Consider the following 21,306-nt stretch of genomic DNA (forward strand, 5'->3'; position numbering starts at 1 on the left):
TAAACATTTTGCATCCTAACTAATCGTATGTAAGCAACATGAAGTTAGAAACGGATTGGAGATTGGGGATTCGAATCCCAAATCTGAATTATTTTTTCACATTTGGGATTCGAATCCCCAGTCCCGAATCCCGAATCCGTTCATGTTGCTTCGTATGTAGGGATCTCAACGTACCATTTCTACTTCATAGAAAATGGCATGAACTTAATTCCACAAAATCATGTACTTATAACATAAGGCAAATGTTTAAAATAACAAGTGCTTTTCCCAGTGAGGATCATCTTCAGATAACATGGCATCTGGAAATACTGGAATTTCACAGAATATTTAAAACATAACAGACTGTTAGAGTGAGTGAGTGAATTTAGTTTTACCACGTTTTTAGCAATATTCCAGCAATATCACGGTGGGGGACACCAGAAATGGGCTTCACACATTGTACCTTCACACATGTGGCGAATCGGCGTGACCAGCGACCGCCTTATCCACTAGGCTACCCCACCGCACCACCCACTTTTAGATAAGTTGATAGCTTAAAAGATATTTATAAACAGTCTGAGAGTGGAATATTTTAAGCTTTTGTCCCTTTAAGAATTATCTGATGCAGCAACAACACCCAATACAGACCCAGGTAATTTTACTTTCAACTACGTTGTAACAGAAAAGAACAGAGGATAGAAAGTGTAACTCAGATATCTGATGAGACTTATAATTAATGTAAACTGTACACCATACACCAAACGTTTTTGTTAACTATGAAATTGGAGAAAGAATAGGGTAAAAATGCATTGCATATTCATCAAGACAATTAATAATGAATTCGATTCAAGTCTTTTTAACAGTTCAGTAGCCATGTCGTTAGGGCGCCGTAATTCGCCTGCAGGGTTGCGTCCCCTTGGCTCGCCAGGTACCAGTGATTGAGGGTGTTGGAATCCTGATTTTCCCAGTTTATGTTTTAGGCTTGTCCGCATCATGCCTGTGGGTTTTACGCAAGTAGCAAACGTTGAGTGTGTATTGTTTTACGCTGCTTTTAGCAATATTCCAGCAATATCACGGCGGGGAACACCAGAAATGGGCTTTACATGTGGGGAATCGAACTCAAATTTTCGGCGAGACGAGCGAACGCTTCAACCACTAGGCTACCCCACCGCACCAGTAAACGTTGATGCCTGCATTACTCTGGGTTCTCCTCCCACATACAACCAATACGTCATTCAGTCATTTAAACGTATGCCACACTAGAAAAATGATATTGCGATAACACAATGAGAGTGCTAAGATATTGTGATAACACCACCACATAATCGACGTATATGTAATAATGACACAATGTACGAAAGATGCGGCACGACACATATTGTTTGTTTGTGTTGGTAACGGAACGTGATTTGATGTGGTTGGTTCACAGATGGTACCACTTCTATAATTCGCAAGCTTACGACGTCATCATTGCATAGTGATTCATAAACACATACCTATACAATAATCCCAGTCGTTCATTTGACTCTGATGTTTCTGCAGATATTTCTTATGGGTTTTTTTTTAAAGCTGTCACATGTATTTTCTGTTATAGCTGCTTGTAAAAAACAACATACTGACATGAACTATGACAAATATTTTATCCGTATAAAGACCACTGGCCTACATGCAGAGAAAGTATATACCGTATTTCCCCCAATAAGCGCTGGGACTCTAATAAGCGCCGCGGCTCACGGAAGTCGGTTGATAAAATAAGCGCCCGGGCGCTCACTAGAGGAAATACAGTATGTGCATATTACAGTGATACATATGTTTACATATAATACACATTACAATTTACCTGTGTCTCATTTCATAACTTCGAGATATATCTACGTCGTTTTCTCAGTAACCGCACAACGTTCCACTGGAGAAGCATTCTTAATTTATGCATATTCGGATTATGAAAACATATATGCCTGCCCGTTCTCTCTGCTCCCAGAATCAACATCTTCTCTCAGTTCCCCAAGTTCGTCTCAAACACTTTGGCCATAGGTCATTCAAATCTGCAGCACCAACCCTATGGAACAGTCTTCCTACTCCCATAAAAAATGCTTCATCCTTAGAAGCATTCAAATCGGGACTCAAAACCTTCCTCTTCAAAAAAGTCTACAACCTATAACTGCGAAATATTCTCATGGTCATTTTGACGAATTGTCATATCTTCCTCTTGAACTTTAGCGACTCTTTTTATATGTAGCTCTTTGAGCATGCTCTGGATGGACTATGGCGCATAAGAAATATCCATTTATTATTATTATTATTATTATTATTATTATTATTATTATTATTATTATTATAATTACATATTAAGATAAAATGATATGGAATTCATCTTCAGTCAGGGCAGTGGGTTGGCCTAGTGGTTAAAGCATTGGCTTGTCACGCCAAAGACCAGGGTTCGAATCACTACATGGGGACAATGTGTGAAGCCTATTTTTGGTGTCCCCCTCCTGTTGCTGGGATATTGCTAAAAGCGGCGTAAAACACTACTCACTCACTCATCTTCAGTCCACAAATTATAAAGAGGACATAAACGTAAATGTCGATCTAACCCCAACCATCTTCCTTCGTTACTTGTGTACAATATGGTATACCCTCCGTTATACAGTATAATTACCTACGTTACATAAGACTTTAACTTTTCTTTTACGAATAACCCATGGATACCGAAACATGAAATGCTCAAATCAGTAAGTAATTTTCATTCCTAATCAATCAGATACAGCCTTAATATGCCATTGCACCGTGTTATCGGCGTTACTATTTCAACCAGCGTATCTTCAAAGCAATCCTGTAGCGAACACTAATCCCAAGATCCCGAGATTTACTACAGAACACGGAAAAATGTTTAACATTGTCCACACATTACTGAAAGCGCGTACAGTTCAAAGTGTTAAAGTTAATCGATCCATCTCTTCCGTCGATCTAACACGAGGCCATTTCAATTGTAAAGCGTACGGCTTTGAATGAGTCTCGTTATGAACATATCAGTCGATCTATATAGTGCATGTAATTTCTCCAATAATGTCACCATCACTGTATTTCTGGTTGCTAGGCCTAGTTCTTAAGTTAGAACACAACTGATTTAGATTGAGCAGGTAATTATCTGATTTTCTTTAAGATTAGCGCAAATACACGGAATGTAAATTATTATTCAAATGTCGTTGCTGTTCCTTAGCAAGATGCCTACAAGAGAAAGGAACTGACGAGCGGACACATGTTCCTGAGCAAAGGTGACATTTCTTAAACATCAACTGTGTATTTATAAATGTTGGTGTGTTAGATAAAATATTTTAAAGATGTATCATTCTGTTTGAGTTCTGTTCCAAAAACAGTAACTGTATATGTAATTGATTTGTGTATGAATGTCCATATGTTTCCAAGTTTGCAAAATGGCCAATCGGATTCAGTTGCGGAGTGTGTTTAGGCGTCCGGTAAACACACATGACATGAGGTTAGAATCTCATGTATTTCCTTTGAACATGAGTAGAAAAACATCATTTCCTGATGCTTGCAAACACGATCATGCCATTTCATTATGAATTCCTGAAGTTTGATTGTGTGTTGATGGTTTGCAACAAAGTCTCTCGTGCTGTTCCTGTAACCAATATTTGCAGTACATATTTAGTTTCTGTCACAACTAGTCGACGTTAATGCTTTGTGTGTTCTCATAATATTTATTATTATTGCGGTGTGCCAAAGTCATTTTGTTATGGTAGGACTAGCATAGAAACCGATCGTGGTATATTATGGGCAGGAGATTTGTCACAGAGACAGAATTTGAATTGGGATATATTAATTTTTTTGCCGCACAGAACAAGGTGTGTTTAAATAGTACATTTCACCAAGACATTCAGTATATTTTAACAAACAATTGTGTTCAAATACAATGACTTAGATCAAAACAGCATATCATAATTATGACGTGTCAGTGTTGATTGTGTACATGGATATGGCAAGACATACACATGCCGGAGTAACGGTACTTTGTAACATACGATTCAGTAGGGAGTACTTCTCTATAAATATTACCTTCAGCAGTCCTCAATCAGAGGTTGTTATTTGATTTGAAAAATAGGATTGACCAATAAAAATCGTGTATTTCTTAACATCATAATTGAATGGAATAGACATCGATGTTTATAAATTATTTGTACAAAGCAATTGAAATACTACATATTTGAGAGATCGTGTTTCTTTTTCTTTGTCGAATTAATATATTGTTCATAATTATCAATGTAATACCTTGTCATCGGTTGCAAATGTGCCCCTCTTCTATATATATTTTAAGACTAATCCATCTAAAATATAATCTTAAAATAAGAAGGGCAACTTCATTTTTAATTTACGATTGAAAAAACTGTGAGATATATAACGGAGTCAATCAATGTTGATAAAATAAAAATGAATGTTTTAAGAGTGCGTCACCACTTCCACTTCCGGGTTGTTTGTACAATAATCGCTCTTCAACGATCTTTGGTGTATGACGTGAATTTTGCATGTGTACAATTTTCATTGTAAAAAACAACAACAAACGGCTCGAGACAAACGCTAATAACAGTATGATGCAAGATGATTGTCTACAGTGATTTATCTACCTCCTTGAAAACCGTCAAAATCAAGAATTACACCCCATGCCCGTGTATGGGGCTACTGCGTTGTGCGCGTGAATAGGGTGGTGATAAAGAGAAATGGTGGTGCGTTCATAAGATGTCTGTCTTTAAAAAGTTTGTTAACGCTTATACTTCATTTCCAAATTGAAAGTTCAGGTTCCTCTACTTTTTGGGAGAGTATACATTCATTACTTGTAGTACACATATTATCCCTGTATATGTTTCCTTCAGAAATACGAAACGAAACATAAACATGAAGGGAAGTTGTTCGGTGCTGCTTTTCGTCTGTTTGTGCGCATGTCTACCAACAGCGACGTCATATCCGGGTATGTATATAGTCAAGGCGTCTTTCTACCTATCCAGGGGTGGTGGGATAGCCTCGGGGTTAAAAGAATTCCACCATATCCTCACTGTAACATGTTATATTTGGGATTACATTTTCTTAGTAATGTACAGATTCTAGTACTTGTGTTGGGTTGAGTCCCATCCGGGATTTGAACCCACACCCTCAGAGTCAGGCACCTAATCACCAGCACACAAAGTCAGTCACATAACCCGCTCCGTCACCGCGGCTTCAACAAAAATGGAAGTCGGACAACTGGTAGTCTTGACCACGGACTTTGTGTACCCGTCTGATAAGTGTAAATTGGCACGGCCGAAAGCTATGTGTACACAATGCCATTCAGAAAGTGGTCAAATGTAACATATGTTATATTTCGGATTACACTTTCTGTGACCGGCAAATACGTTGAAGACATCAGTCTATTCGAGATAACGGATCTCGAGGACAAAAGTAGGGACTGTACATGCATTTTGTCAAGCAAAACCGTATTGTGCCGAAGAAAAGACAGCATCGCGCCTCTGTACAAATAGTACACTCGACATCTTGCTTGACAACGGTATAAGAATCTATAGAGAAATGTCGCATCATACTATAATAAAGAAGTTGTTATCCATAAAGTTTCTTACCTTTCTTGTTACTCACCACTTCTAATATACCGGGGCGGTTGGGTAGCCTAGTGGTTAAAGCGTTCGCTCGTCACGCCGAAACTCGGGTTCGATTCCCCACATGGATACAATGCGTGAAGCCCATTTCCAAAACATTCAAATACCTTATCACATAAAATCCTTCAAGAAATATACCCAATATATCCCAAGAAAGACTATAATATGTGGCAAGTTTAGATTACCAAAGCTTCTGAAACGAAGAAAGTATTGGGACTTTTTTTATGATACATGTAATTAATGAAGATACTGTATAATTCAGAAACGTTTTTTTCTGTAAAATATGTTCATTTCTTTTACTAAATGTTAGTATAATAAAATAAACATGACCTACCTCCCACTTGTTCAGGCCGATGGGAGCAATTACTGCTCACGCAGGGTACCATCATCAACCTGGCTGATGTTGGCTTCAGCCCAATCCATGTCCACTGGCTCATGTTCGGCATCCAGGCGTGCGAGGACCTCATCATCACCTTCGCGGAGGTTCTGGACAACTCGAAGGGGTATGTGATGGTCTACCTTGGTTACCAGGGGAACAATTACACCCTCCTCATCCCGTCAACCCACTGTGATGAAACTGGCAAGTGTTCTCCCACCGACTACATAGAAGGTCACCTCCTGGACTGTGCCAATCCGAAGTATTTCTGGATGAAGTGGGACAACCATGGCATTTTGGAACTAGGAACTGGATACATTATCGGAGAAGGCATGTTCCTACATACCAACTACAGTGGAGAATTTCATCTCAATTCCGTGACGTTCAGAGTGAATCATGCCCAAGGCGGTGTCGCCCTTGTCAACATAGGTGAGAATATAATGGGAATTGCATAGTTCGATGCTCATGATATTGATCACTGGTTTTACCCATCCAGTCTCTCATCTTAAATACCTTTTGGACCGGTGTTTAGAAACCTATGCTTGTCATAAGAGGCGACTAACTGGATCGTTGGTCTGGCTCAATGACTTGGCTGACACATGTCATCGTATGCTAATGCTTATTTCTGTTGATCACTGGATTGCCTTGTCCAGACTCGGTCCAGACTGGCTGCTGCTATATAGCTGGAATATTGCTGAGCGCGGCTTTAAAGAACAAACAAACACAACTTTGGGGTATTTTATTTTTTGAGATATGAGGTTGTGGGAAATTATGTATATGATAACATCATGTGTCACTGTGTCACCTAAACCCAGCACGATGGCAGCATACACAGAATAGAGTATCTCAGATAACAGCTTGGTTGACACATCAACTTCAGCGCCTTTATGCCTTCAAAGTACTCAACACACATCGAACACACATTCACATTATTTTTATCAGTTGATTAATTGAATTGAATTTGGTTTGTCCAAACTGCAGCAGTGAAAAGCAATCGTAAGTCCAGCCTCAGTTATCACGAATAACCATATACGTAAACTACTTTTAAAACGAACAACTCTTTTGTAGTCCTGCTACTTATACTTGCTGTATAATGTATTCGAAATGCGTGTAACGAACTGCAGGTATAACTTACTAAATTAGTTTCCCCTTTGAGTTCGTTATAACCGTAGTTATGTAAATAAATCAAAGTTCGGGGCGGTAGGGTAGCCTAGTGGTTAAAGCGTGGTGACACCGAAGCCCGGGTTCGATTCCCCACATGGGTACAATGTGGTAAGCCCATTTCTGGTGTGGGTCGGTGGAGTAGCCTAGTGGTTAAAGCGTGGTGACACCGAAGACCCGGGTTCGATTCCCCACATGGGCACAATGTGTGAAGCCCATTTCTGGTGTCCCCCGCCGTGATATTGCTGGAATATTGCTAAAAGCGGCGTAAAACTAAACCCAGTCAGTCAGTCAGTCAGTCAGTCAGTCAGTCAGTCATTTCTGGTGTCCCTAGCCGTGATATTGCTGGTATATTGCTAAAAGCGGCGTAAACCCATAATCACTCACTCACCTGTATGAAAGTTCTAGTAACAGGAGATGCCATTCTGTGGTCTGCTTCTCCCCAGACTCTCGTCCCAAGTTCATTTCCCCCTCTGCTGACGGCACCCACAACCTCATAGTGGACGAGACAGCCGACACCGGGGTGGAGATCTTCACAGTAGAAGCGAAGGACCCAGAGAATGACAACGTCACATACAGCGTTGTCGGAGATTACACCGACATGTTCAACATTACTGGCAACACACTGTACAACATCAGACCTCTGGATTATGAGACCCGGTGTTCGTTCGATGTTACGATCAGGTCAGTGCAGTAATTTTCAGCTGAATCGCATTTGTTCGAAGTCCATATATCCCTGAAGTCTGGCTTTGCGTCAGGTTAATTCTTAGATTAAATTAATTTCTAATTACAGGTGCCTGTCAGCCTCAGTGATGTTGATTAACCGTAGCTAGAATTACACACTTTCTGGTTGCTAATAATGCTTTTGGGACACATTAAGAAGCTTCAGCACTAAGTGAATATGAAATATATCAATGTAAAAGTCCAATATTTCATTTAAGACGCACGTTTTGTTCCTGTATGTTCTAACATCTGTGAGATACATTTAGAAGATAAAGGTCTGATACGTGGTGTGTATGATATTATATGCCAACTTGTTGCTTCGTTTCAAATGAATTCCAACTATACTAGTGTGTTAAACGACTTTAATGTGTAGTCGTTTTTTGAGTGAGTAAGTTTAGTTTTACGCCGCACTCAGCAATATTCCAGCTATATGGCGGCGATCTGTTAAAAATCAAATCGGGACCTGGTAATCCAGTGATTAACATCATGAGCATCGATCTACGCAATTGTTATACGATGACACGTGTCAACCAAGTCAGCGAGTCTGACCACCCGATCCCGTTAGTCGATGTTACGACAAGCAAGGGTTACTGAAGATCAGCAACTCATCGATAACCAATGATCTGTAACCCGGATCTTCCCGGGTTATGATGCGTGGAAAATCAGATGTTCAGGGTTAAATCCACCACAGAAACGGTCGTTCAAAAATGTAATAGCACAGCTATTCGTCCACATGACTTATCCTGACTGACATTTCAGCGCTTCTGACCGTATCGGCACCACCAATACAACCCTGACAATTAGAATCGGGGATGTTATCGATGAGAGGCCGGAAGTGATCATTACCCCTGTGGCGATACCCGAGGAACTGGCCATTGGGACGGCGGTGGACGGAGGCTTCCTGGTCCGTGACCAAGACAAGAATGACACGGAACACTTTTACATAACAGGTAACGGCAAGAACATTGTCACAGGTTACGGCATTTGCTGCATAACAGGCAACGGCAAGAACCGTGTCACAAGTTACGGTAGTTACTGTACAACATATATTGACACGAACCGTGTGGCTGGTATTGACAAGAACCGCTTCAAAGGTTACGGTATTTACTATATAACAGGTAGTTCTTGAAAGTTGAACGAACATAGATACATGACACGTTTTATGAATAACAGCTTACTCCCAGTAACACTTACTATATCACAGTTGACGATGTATACAAGATATAGGAAAGTTGGCAGCAGCGGTAATTCCTTTATAACAGGTATAAGGCAAATACAGATTAAACAATAGGGCCCGTAAGTCTAGCGAGGCGCTACTTGCGATAGTAGATTTCCGGTGACATGCATGTATTCAAGAACCAGTTCTGCTTCCAAATTGCGCGATTGCAAACTATGACTTCACTAGACTGGACCAAGTATATTACCACGCTTGGATGCACAGCTATTCACAGATATACACGTGCTATTCATGCAACGTAGTCCAAGTGTTTTGTAACCTGTTGCATGTGATAGCTTGTGGAGTCTGACAGCGTGTGCCGAGCATGATTACCTAGGACATACCCCTTGTAACAGTGCTATCGCCATTGCCGTAAGACTTTGTTTGTCACCGGAAGTACTAAAATCTTGCAAAGTGCCGTGACCTACTTAAAATTACAGGCCCTTTTCCGGCAGCTTCCGCACACCTTACACATACTCTAGTTTAAGATCTCAGATTCTGGAGATTTTCATGGAAACAATAACAGACTCCAGTTTCTAAAATGTACTTCTCTTTGATGGGTTCTTGATATGAATTCATTTCATATAACCAGGGCCTCAGTCGGACTATTTCACTGTTTTGGAAGATTGGAAATTTGAGATCATGAAACGTATTGACTATGAGAACGGCTCCAAGTTTATGGACATGTTGATACTGACGGTGATCGACTCCGGCGGCTTAAACACCAGCGCCTACCTCAACATCACCATCATGGACATGAACGACAACCCGCCTGTCTTCTCCTCATCTGTGTACTACGCGAGCGTTTCTGAGAACTCGGGACCAGGTGAGATTTCACAGAATGTAAAATTTCCCAAACCGAATATTGGTTAATCTAATTGTAATGCAAATATACCGAGGGAAACAAATAAGGGAACACATGAAAGTACAAGTGTTTCTATATTCTTTTCCAAGTTTCTTCACAAGCTTTGAATTGCACTTTGGGTGCCCATCTGAAAATAAATAAAGGAACACTGCGATGAATTGGTGTTCCCTTATTTGTTTCCCTCAGTATAGATTGAGCGGCCCGTAACTTGTGGCAGTTAGCACAAAATGTTGTGGTGATTAATTTTTTCTTGGTTTAAAACTTGCACACCGAAGTATGTAACTGCCGTTATTATATTCCATGTGGAAATAGAAAAAAAAATCCTGCACTGGTATGTTTGTGCATATGTAACCATAATATACATTGGTAAGATGACAAAACTATACCTTTATATTTTGCGTTTTTAAACCCCAAACCATCAATCACACTGTCTAATTCCATTTTGGTGGTAGTTATTATCATGAGGTATCACCTCATTATCAAAAGCACCAAAGCTGCCTTCTTGACAGGTTCCAGCAACACAAACGTCAGTAATCAAAGCGTTACACTGGTTAAGCCCAGTGGTTAAAGCGTTCGCTCGTCATGCCGGGTTCGATTCCCAAAATGGCAACTATGTGTGAAGCCCATTTCTGGTGTTTCCCGCCGTGATATTGTTGGGAAATTGCTAAAAGCAGCGTAAACTTAAACTCACTCACTCTTAAATTAAGCCCGAGAGACACTTCACTACTCAACACCTGGAACCCCTCGCTGATTGCCCAGCTCGCTGTTGCGAGGCTAATAAGTGCTATTCACACCTGATTTCCCTGGCAGGTTTCGGGGATGACAGGAAACTGTCTAGTCGTACAAACAAGCTCTGATTGTTTAATTGTGTCGTAAAGATACAAGTTAAAAGAAAGCAGGTGTGAATATATATCATGTATTGCAACGTTATATTGTATTGTATTGTAGACCTTTGGCGGCTTGTACATTTATATTTTATAATTATCAACATATGTATGTATTATTTGTATGTAAGAGATGAGACATACATATACAAATTCTTTCTCTTATATCATCGTGTAAGGTTTAATTTTACAAAACATCTATGACAAGGACATACTGTAATTTACTTACATGCTTTATAAGATTCTACGATAATAGCGTTTTTGCCGATACATTTCTAGTGTATACTGAATATTTCAAGGAAAGTACTATTACGCTAGTCTGTGACTAACATAGAGCACATTCATAACTTTGCTTCATCTAGATTTAATGCAAAAACATACGTTATCATACGAACATACAAATAAAGATTGTATAATACAGATTCCTTGTATAGACATAAAACAAAGAGTCACGTGATAGGGCGTCAACAAATTTCCCCAATAGAACGTGCGATATCTCAATTGTTCCATATAGTGGCTGATCATTTGTTGTCTATGACCAATCGTATCATGAGATACCTGTCACAGAGGAAGGGACATGTGATGGGGCGTGGGCGAATTTCTGAAGACCACGTTTGGTCGCTCAACACCTGGATAGAGACTGATTATTGGCTATACCTTGACCAGTCGATATGCTGGGTTTCGACTTTGTCAACTCAAGCTATCATGTAACAGTTTGTGCATTGTAAACATACATAATCATAACGACCTATGAAATATAGACATAAGACAAAAAGGAGTAGATAGATCTCAGAGATCGCAAACACGTTTTAGTGTTTGTCGATAAGTAAAACAAAGCGATTTAAATCCAACCATTGAGTAGAGATAGTATTTATTTTCATATACATTTTACGCACACAACTAGTACATAAAACATAATGGTTTGCTGTGCATGTAAATATAATCTTCACCTTGATACGAATGAATATCCAAATTAAAGTACACGCATTATAGAATTCAAAACGTGACACGATACTGAATTATTATAATGTATAAACTTGCAGTTGAATCCCCCCAAATATTTATGAAGATGGGCGTCCCTTTATTTATACTGAATGTAAACGAGGTTCATAAGATTACAGATGTGCATGCACGCATAAACATTACAAAGAGGGGCGTGACTCCATAAAGTAGGTTGTCAAATGATATAACATCGCATCTGTTTATTTGGTATCATCCCAAAACTTCCACAGCTTATAACAACAACATTTCTGGTTGACTGCACACACTTGAGCATACTGATTACCTCAGTCTGTAATGGTTTAACCCATTAATCAGTAGTGAATACAAACAATCACGTAGTAATATATCAGCAAAAATACGTATCTTTTCTGGTTAGATAGAGCAGTCTATGTAGAACATTTATGTAGAACTTATGTCCTATAGCGTCTAAGATTTCACCCGCACATTTGACAGTCATAACCCTGCCACTCTGTATTGTTGTTGATGTCCCTGATGCACCAGAAGAGTCTGGCGTAGAGGAACACGGCTATGATAGAGCTGTTACTGTAGTGATATTATATACCGTCACAGTGTCACTGCCGTAACATGCAGTGTTTTACATGACAGGGACACCCATAAGTAAATCTGTTGCCTATTACATATTCTTTAAACATTCTGAAATATCTGACTGACAATTTTCATTATATTATCTTTAAAAGTAAACATATAAAACTGACTATTATTAAAAATGTCACTACCGTTATTGTGTCACTACCATAACAATTAATGCCAATGTCCATACCACAACATTATCGATTCTCTTATTTAATTAAAATTTATTTATGTGTGTATGTCTGATATTTGTAGTGCAAGTATGTTTGGTAGTAGAGCTTCACGTAAGCATAATACAATTCATATTCTCATTTTGAATTTTTTGCTGCTACATATTACTTTATATTTGCAAATTAGAATTGAAAGGAATTGTTTGGCGTGTTGGCCCCTTTTAAGCAATAAATATAAAACTTCAAAACCCATTAACCATGTTATATTGTAAAACTGCATATCTAAATATACGTACATGTACATTAAATGTACGTTAAGCTTGCATAATTTATGTTTTGTATATTCAGAATACTATGAACTTAATCAACAACATTTCAAGGTAAAATAATAAAACAAAAGTTACAATTTTTGCCAACACGAAATATACACGAATTTATATTATATATATTTCAGATTTATTAACTAACTGCTCTCTTCTGTACTAAAATCTCTTCCCTGCTTCAGTCAGGTGATGTATCATTATCTGTAGTTTCACTTCAGTGCACTTCCAGGGCTATCCTATTACCTAAAAGGGGTGATGAGGAGTTGTTGTTTTAACAATGTGTTGTAGTATTGGGATGTGGAAGTTTTGGGATATAACCGTTTATTTAACACTTGTCACGGGACAAACCTTTCAACAAGGGCGTAACTACACATGCATTCTACCGGAGGCTGTTATTTCAAGGCCGAAAGAGGTGTTCAATTATCTCATTATTGCAATCTGATTGAATGATTATACGCGTACGTATTATACCGTAACTGATATACTATCCAGTTTTTATTGACGATGGATCAGCAATTGAGTTCATTGATACACGTGATAATTACATCAGATTTGATAATTACAGAGATCAAAGACAAATGTTTTACACAGTGCTCATGTAAATTGCATAGAAAACTGACAATTCAAATCAACATGACACTTTCAACAGCTTGAACAGAAATGCTTGAAATACCTTTGTATGGTTTACATGTAATAACTTATGATATTACTTCTGTCTATGTCTAAGGATTTTTTTAATTACCAACTCACTGTGTTTTGTAGTAAAAGATTTTATTGTTGTAATAACACTGACATGTATATACACTGAGGGGCAAAAGAAACGATACCAAGTAAATTTCACAACGTGAGAAAAAACAAGACGTCATAAGCATAAGGTGACAATTTATATTTTCAGAACAATCAAACAACTACAACATATCGTAAATTCATACAGTCATAACCAAAGAAGGTACAGATATTCAACAATTAAAGAGGGTGGGGTCGATTGTCCAGTATTCGATCACGTACAAGTTTACACAGTCCCACTGAAACAGTCATTTGAGCACATTTTACCACAAATTAGAGTCAGTATCGAGTGTGTGCTCCTCCAGCATCGATACAGGCTCGAACTCGACGTCGGGCAGATGACGTCAGACGTCTGATCACCGGACGTTGGATCCTGTTCCACTCGTCTTGCAGTGCTCTGGCAAGAGCTCTCCTGTTGGCAGGCGGATGTGGTCTGGCGCGAATTTGCCTCCCAAGATGGTCCCAAAGGTGCTCAATGGGGGAGAGGTCAGGGGAACGTGCTGGCCATGGTAAGACGTGAACGTTGTTAGCGTTAAGGAAACCCCTAACGCGCTGTGCTGTATGGCATGGAGCATTGTCGTGTTGGAAGACAGTTCGGGGGGTTCTGCTGCAGGAATGGCAAGACGACTGGTCGGAGAACCTGGTCGATGTACCTTTGACCATTCAAGTTACCGTCTACGATCACCAAGTCTGTCTTTCTGTCTCCAATTATGCCTGCCCAAACCATGACGCTGTCACCGCCGTAGGGCTCCACTTCTTGTACGCAGCAACGTGCAGTACGTTCACCTCTGCGTCGATGTACCCGTATCCTGCCGTCTGGTCTGTTAAGGTGGAACCTGCTCTCATCTGTAAAGAGTACTCGAGCCCATTGCCTGTTCTGCCAGCCTGCAACTTGGCGTGCCCATCTCAGACGTTCACGTCGATGTTGACGGCTCAGTGCTATGCCACGGAAGGGTCGGTAGGCGCGAAGGTCGTGCAAACGTAGCCTCCTAGACACCGTTCGTCTGCTGACACGATGGCCGAGCGCTGTCTCTGCCGATGACGTCACCGTGAGGAACCTGTTACGTAAGTGTAACACACGTAGGTAGCGGTCTTCAGCGGCGGTCGTGACGGGCGGCCTACCACTCCTGGGTCTGTCCGACGTTCTGCCTGTTTGCCTGTAACGTGCCATAAGCCTGGTGATCGTCAAACGGATACAGTTGAAGATTCGGGCAACATGGTGGTGGGTCGCACCAAGCTGGATCATACCAAGTGCCCGTTCTCTTTGCTCTGCTGTTAATCTTGGCGTGGTCGATGATGTTAACGTTGCAATCTGATACTGGCGAACATTTCCATGTGCTTTTATACTCAATACGACGTCATTTTGCACGTGCATGAAAAATTGCCAGTCAAATGCATTTTTCATGACTTTCCATTTCCAAATGCATGTATTTTGGCGCAGGTCCGTTTCAGTTGCGTTCGTGCGAAGGTTTTCTGTTCCAAACCACCTAAAAAGTCTGAGTTCCAATCCAATTTGTCCCCCATTAAAGTTTGGTATCGTTTCTTTTGCCCCTCAGTGTATGTTCGATGCAAAGGCCCGAGTTATCACTTTATATTCGATTAGGCAACATTATCAACTTTAGATTATGGAAATTAACTAGTTACAATTCAGTAAGCTTTAAATTAGTAAGTTGAATTATGTCTAATCTATTCGAGCTTGGATGTATAATTATTTGTGTTTATACATTATGTTTCATTATATGCAACATGGCAACGTAATAATACCTAAAAAGTAAATTCAAACTATTCTATTGTGTTTGAAGTCTTTGTATGTCCTTGAAATTTCGTATATTGTTTCCTATTTATTAGGAAGTTGAAGAAAATATAATCTTCAGTAACCTCTAAACCATTACATCTAATTCAATCAATGTGCATAAGAAGTATTTTAGCATCCATTACCATTGAAGAGTACCAGACACTTACCTCTGTAAAAACATCATAATCCCCTTTCTCGCCGACACGTGTTCATTTGCCAAATGCTGTATAAGCCAGTTGTAGTGATTAGCAATAACTATCAAAACACTTTAAATACCTCTTCTGATTGACACTAAAGGTAGCATCTCTCGTAAGAAAAGCTAATATTTGCTCAATACTACTAAATTGGTTGAAATAATAGGTACAGTGTGATTTTTAAAAGTACGACACACATGTGCGTCTCTCGCAGAATAAGAGGTGCTTTCTGTTGACGGATATATGTGGCTCGCTGTGAGAAACTGCCATTTACCTGTGAGTTAAAAAAACAGAAAGGGACCAACAAAAGAAATATCATTAATCACAGGTGACACAGGCAATAGAAGAGCCAGATATAGCAATATGGATTGTTTTCTGTTTCTGTAAAGAGACATGTTTAGGTCAGATGCGGTGTATTTTCTTTACAGATACTCCTGTCGTTACTATAACGTGTACAGACGATGACTCTGGATCCAATGGCGACGTGAACATCACCATACAGTCAGGCGACGACGTCAACGACCCGGTGTTCAGCCTGAAGAATGGGACGCTCCAACTCCTGGCTAACGGGTCTAAAATCGACTATGAGAGCCTCACAGACAGAAACTACACCTATGTTCTGACGGTTATGGCGGAGGACAAGCCCACGGCAGATATACCCAACACGGCCTACACAGTTGTCATTGTCACGGTATGACTTGAGACGTTTGGTAGCCGTGAGTGAGTGAGTGAGTGGTTAGTACCACTTATTACATCACGGGTGGTGATAAATACGATATGAAAGTTCGAAATATGATATGTAATTCCTATGTAACAGGTAGTTGTCGGTTTCCGCATACCGGACTCTTAGTCAAACGCTGAGGCATTTCTTACTCATACTCTAATTTTGAGATCTCGATTCTCGAGATCTGTATGGAAACCTAACTTGCACGTGTCTAAAATGAACTTCTCATTGATGTTTTACGCAGCATTAAGCAATATTCCAGCAATATCACGGCGGGGGACACCAAAAATAGGCTGCACACATTGTATCAATGTGGGGAATGGAACCCGGGTCTTCGGCAAGACAAGCGAACGCTTTAACCACGCTCCTACCTCTCTTCTCTCCCTCTCTTCTCGACAGCTGCCAACATATTTTTCTTAAATCATGACTAAATTACGTGGGTATAACAGGATAAGAATATCAAAATTCGGTGGAATGAGTGAGTATAGTTTTACGCCTGTCTCAGGAATATCCCCTCCTTATGACGGCAGAGGATAGGAATACGCTTCATACTAGTTGGGAATCCATGTTTCAATGGTGTACAAACCGTTGCCACAGATACACGATAGCAACTTCTACACGTGGCAAAGAGGGAAACAAATTGCTTGTACGGAAACATCTGCGGAAGGAAATATAATAAGGATGCTCATGAAATACACTTCAAGCTTAGTTGGGCTCCAAATCCAACTTCTCGGAAATCCCAAACCCACGATTGTAGGTGTCACTGTAGTGGTACATATCTAAACCCTTCCTCACTTCCTCTCTCGTTAAAGTAATATGGGTTGTCAGATAAGCTGCGTATTCGGGTAAAATACGCATAGAATTACGCATTGAAATATAATTGTTGCGTACCAATTACGCATTTAAAATGTTAAATACGCCAAAAGTTTAAAACAAATGCGTACGGAATCGATTGCTATCAAGTTGTACTGTTAGTATAGGAAAAGTGTTGTAATGTCAGTATAGGATGAGTGATTTTTTATGAAATAATTTCCATCATATTTAAGTTGGTTTTGATTAGGTATGACATAAGGCAGAACATACCTGCTTAGTAAACTTGCTCAATGACATAATACTTAGGTGAGTAAAGTGACTGAAATACGCACACATTTGAAAGCAGTGGGTAACGGAAAATGAAATACCCACTCAACATTCGAAATACCCACTCCCAAAAATTACAGTGGGTACAGTACCCACATGAGCTAAATCTTATATGGAGCTCTGGAACCGTTGTGATGCTTGCCAAACATACTTGTTGTTGCACTGCTTGCTATCGGCATTATTATTGATAAAAATAATTCTTTATATTGCGCCTAGCATCCATCTGACTAGTTGCTCACTGGACGCTGTAATCAGAATCTGATTATTTTTACTCCGGATAACCCAAGCTGGCTGTGAGGCGCTAGAAGTTTAATGTTCACATTTTCTGCTGAGTGAACTGAGGCAATTTTGAACAAACTCACCTGCCTAAGGTGAGACCACATATGTCACGGTGCTTCGTCGTGGGGTAGATCAGAAGTCCTAGAAACTCTCAGGATTCAAGCTGCCAAACACTGTCACACATGGAAGGACTCTCCGAGTTCGACTTTGCTTAACTTTCACTGCAATGTTAATGTATGGCACTTACACTAAGAGAGCTTCGAAAATCTGGGCCCAGGGCTGTATGCACAGGACCACACAGCACCACATTAACGGGACGAAATAAAGACAGGTTGATCGGGGGCAGTATTCTGTCAGTGTGTGGTATCAATGTTATACGGCGGTATCTCAGTAGTTTGGCACCATAAAGCTGGTGTCGGTGAGTGAGTGAGTTTAGTTTTACGCAGCACAATTTGTTTCAAGTGAACAATTTACCAGACGTTGCATATGTTTATGATGGATGTTACTGGTGGGGCAAGGTACAGCCACCGTTTCGCGAACACCTGATATCAAAACTATTTTGATAGTGATATGCTCATGATATAGTCCGAATTGTACAATGGAAATCAGCAGAGATTGCTTATGGGTGTGGGTGAGTGTGGTTAGTTTAACGCCGCACTCAGCAATATTCCAGCTACATGGTGGCGGTCTGTAAATAATCGAGCCTAGACAATCCAGTGATCAACAGCATGAGCATCGATCTGAGCAATTGGGAGCCGATGGCATGTGTCATCCAAGTCAGCGAGCCTGACCACCCGATCCCGCTACTCGCCTCTTACGGCAAGCCTGGGTTACTGAAGATCAATTCTACCCGGGATCTTCACGTGTCTGGTGTCAGTACCATAAGGAAGAAACCCGTGCACGTCGCTAGCATCATCCTTAAACCATATTTAACTTGGCCCAGTATGAAGAACAACTGAAAAATACTGTTCAGGACAGCGTTGAACGCACTGCACTTCTGATCCACTTCTAGGTACAAGCTCTGAACGAACACGCCCCAGTCTGGGAAGATGCCCTTGACCCTATCCAGGTCACAGTTCAGGAGGACCTGCAACCCGGAAGTTCAATCATCCAGCTCAACGCCACCGATGCAGATGCGTTACAGGATGGAGTAGTCAAGTTCAAGGTTATGGAGGTCAAGGATGGTATGATTTCTGTTTTTTCTTAATTCCTTTACTGTTGGTAAGAGTGGATTCAAGCAGAAGACCGAACATTAACATACGTCACTTCAGGAAGAGTTTGTATTTTTTGGGGTACGGATTTTGTGTATATTGATTCAATTATGGAGGCAAAAATGACAGTAGCATTGTTTTGTTCAGTATATATTATATTGTAGCTGGATTGGTCAATTTAGAATGAACAAATAACATAATTCAGTAGTGTTGCATCGTGTTTGACAGAATGATACAGTTGCTGAACGTCAAGTGAAAGTTTGATAAAATTATCTTTCAGTTCGCTTTGAAATGTAAATGTTAAACCCCAGTATTAGATCACTGAAGTGGCATTATATACGTGTTTTCATTGATATACATATAGATGTTATTGGTTTATAGACTCCGGAACCTCGTTAACCGACGTTTTCGCAGTCCACCCGGACAATGGTCTTGTGACCATCGTTAAGGCTCCGGACAGGGATACCGCAACTGGAGGCGTCGCCTACTACAATGTTTCCATCGCAGCGTACGATCAAGGCATACCATCGAAAGAAACAACCAAGAACCTCAGTATAGAAATCCTCAACGTCAACGACAACCCACCTACCTTTGTCAATTTTCAGGGTCAAGTAACCGTAGCAGAAAACAATGCCAATAAGGATGATCCCATTGTCAACGTCACCGGAAATGACGTGGACGGCGACACATTGACACTGTCCATTGTTGGAGGGAACACTAATTACTTTTATGATAACGAGACGGCCATCATGGCTCTTCAAAAACTGGATTTTGAGAGTCAGAGTTGTTTCACACTCATCATACAGTAAGGAAGAATGTATAATATATTTTCATTATGTAGGAACTGATATAACGAAAGAAACCTTATTTATTTATTTATTTATTTATTTATTTATTTATTTATTTATTTATTTATTTATTTATTTATTTATTTATTTATTTATTTATTTATTTATTTATTTATTTATTTATTCATTTTTATTATCATATTTTTTGTTACTAAGATACATTAAAATGTCACAGACATCCATCTAGTGATACCTCTGTACATCACACAAGACCCCCTGAATATCCAGGTAAGAATTGTCTCCGATGCTTGTCGTAAGAGGCGACTAACGGTATCGGATGGTCAGGCTCGCTGACTTGATTGACACATTTGCGTATATCTATGCTCATGATGTTGATCACTGGATTGTCTGGTCCAGATTCGATTATTTACAGACTGCTGCTATATAGCTGGAATATTGCTGAGTGAGGCGTTAAACAACAAATAAACAAACAGCACAAGACACACATCAGATGAAGGTAAGCAGCATTGGTCGCAGAGAGTCCTGGATAGTTCCTGGCTGCTCATAAACTGAAAGTACACACTTGGTGCTTTTATTACTTCACAAAGGGCGACGTAAATGTTTTGAAAAGAGTTTTACAGTGATATATAGTCACAAACTTTCCTAATATGGTCCCAGAACACCACGGATATCGTGCCCAATTGCGAAGTTGCCAGTCAAAATCACAACACTTTTCAAATAATCCCCAAACACCAGGTGTGTACTTTCTTTTTTACGTCAGTTTATTCTGAGGGTATTTAAGGCTTTGTTACTACCCACACATTAGAAGCACACATGTAGCAAGTGTTATACATGTGGTATCACCTTAGGGAAGTGACTTTGTTCATATGTGTCTCTTGCAACCAAGCAGTGGATGGGTACCCGGTAGGATGAGATAATGATAATGTGACTGTTAAACGTTAAGCGCTTCACATACAGGTTGGGTTGCATACTCCTCAAGGAGATGGGAATGACAATCGAGTGTACACCGATCCACTGACTTGGGTATAAGCAGTCATAAGCAATCGCTTGGTGAATGGTATTTGGCGCATTTTAAGTTCATAAGGAAATAAGCATAAATTTCGTTTTCTAGGTGACCCACAGTGGCAAGAACAGCGCCACTGTAGTGGCATTAATCATTTTTAACATGTAATGAAAAGTTCCATGTGTATTTTCAGACTTAGCGATGGAACATTTGACGTTAATAAGACATTGGCAATAACAATAACTGACGTGATAGACGAGCCTCCCAAGTTGACAACCTTGTCCCCTGTAAATGTCCTTGAAGACCTCCCTCCAGGGACCGTCATCGGGGGCGTGTTTCTGGTAACGGATTCAGACAAAGATGACGTGTTGACCTACACGCTAACAGGCAAGATCCTAAATGATTGTTACCCAGA

At 40.0% G+C, this 21,306-nt stretch overlaps 1 protein-coding gene across 1 annotated transcript in view; it reads left to right on the top strand.

Moving 5' to 3' along the window:
• The first annotated feature begins 972 nt into the window (after positions 1–972).
• Positions 973–21,306, top strand: part of LOC124261309 (cadherin-23-like) — a 40,634-nt gene continuing 20,300 nt past the window's right edge. Inside the window, exons 1-11 of the mRNA XM_046695620.1 lie at positions 973–978; positions 3,200–3,254; positions 5,989–6,444; positions 7,623–7,860; positions 8,659–8,999; positions 9,708–9,941; positions 14,042–14,245; positions 16,154–16,416; positions 18,881–19,052; positions 19,461–19,884; positions 21,085–21,232. Coding sequence (XP_046551576.1) covers positions 973–978; positions 3,200–3,254; positions 5,989–6,444; positions 7,623–7,860; positions 8,659–8,999; positions 9,708–9,941; positions 14,042–14,245; positions 16,154–16,416; positions 18,881–19,052; positions 19,461–19,884; positions 21,085–21,232 — 2,541 coding nt within the window. The remainder of the gene's footprint in view (positions 979–3,199; positions 3,255–5,988; positions 6,445–7,622; positions 7,861–8,658; positions 9,000–9,707; positions 9,942–14,041; positions 14,246–16,153; positions 16,417–18,880; positions 19,053–19,460; positions 19,885–21,084; positions 21,233–21,306) is intronic.

This window comes from Haliotis rubra, unplaced genomic scaffold (genome assembly GCF_003918875.1).
Source record: "Haliotis rubra isolate DU_JTF1 unplaced genomic scaffold, ASM391887v1 Scf1192, whole genome shotgun sequence".
Lineage (NCBI taxonomy): Eukaryota > Metazoa > Mollusca > Gastropoda > Lepetellida > Haliotidae > Haliotis > Haliotis rubra.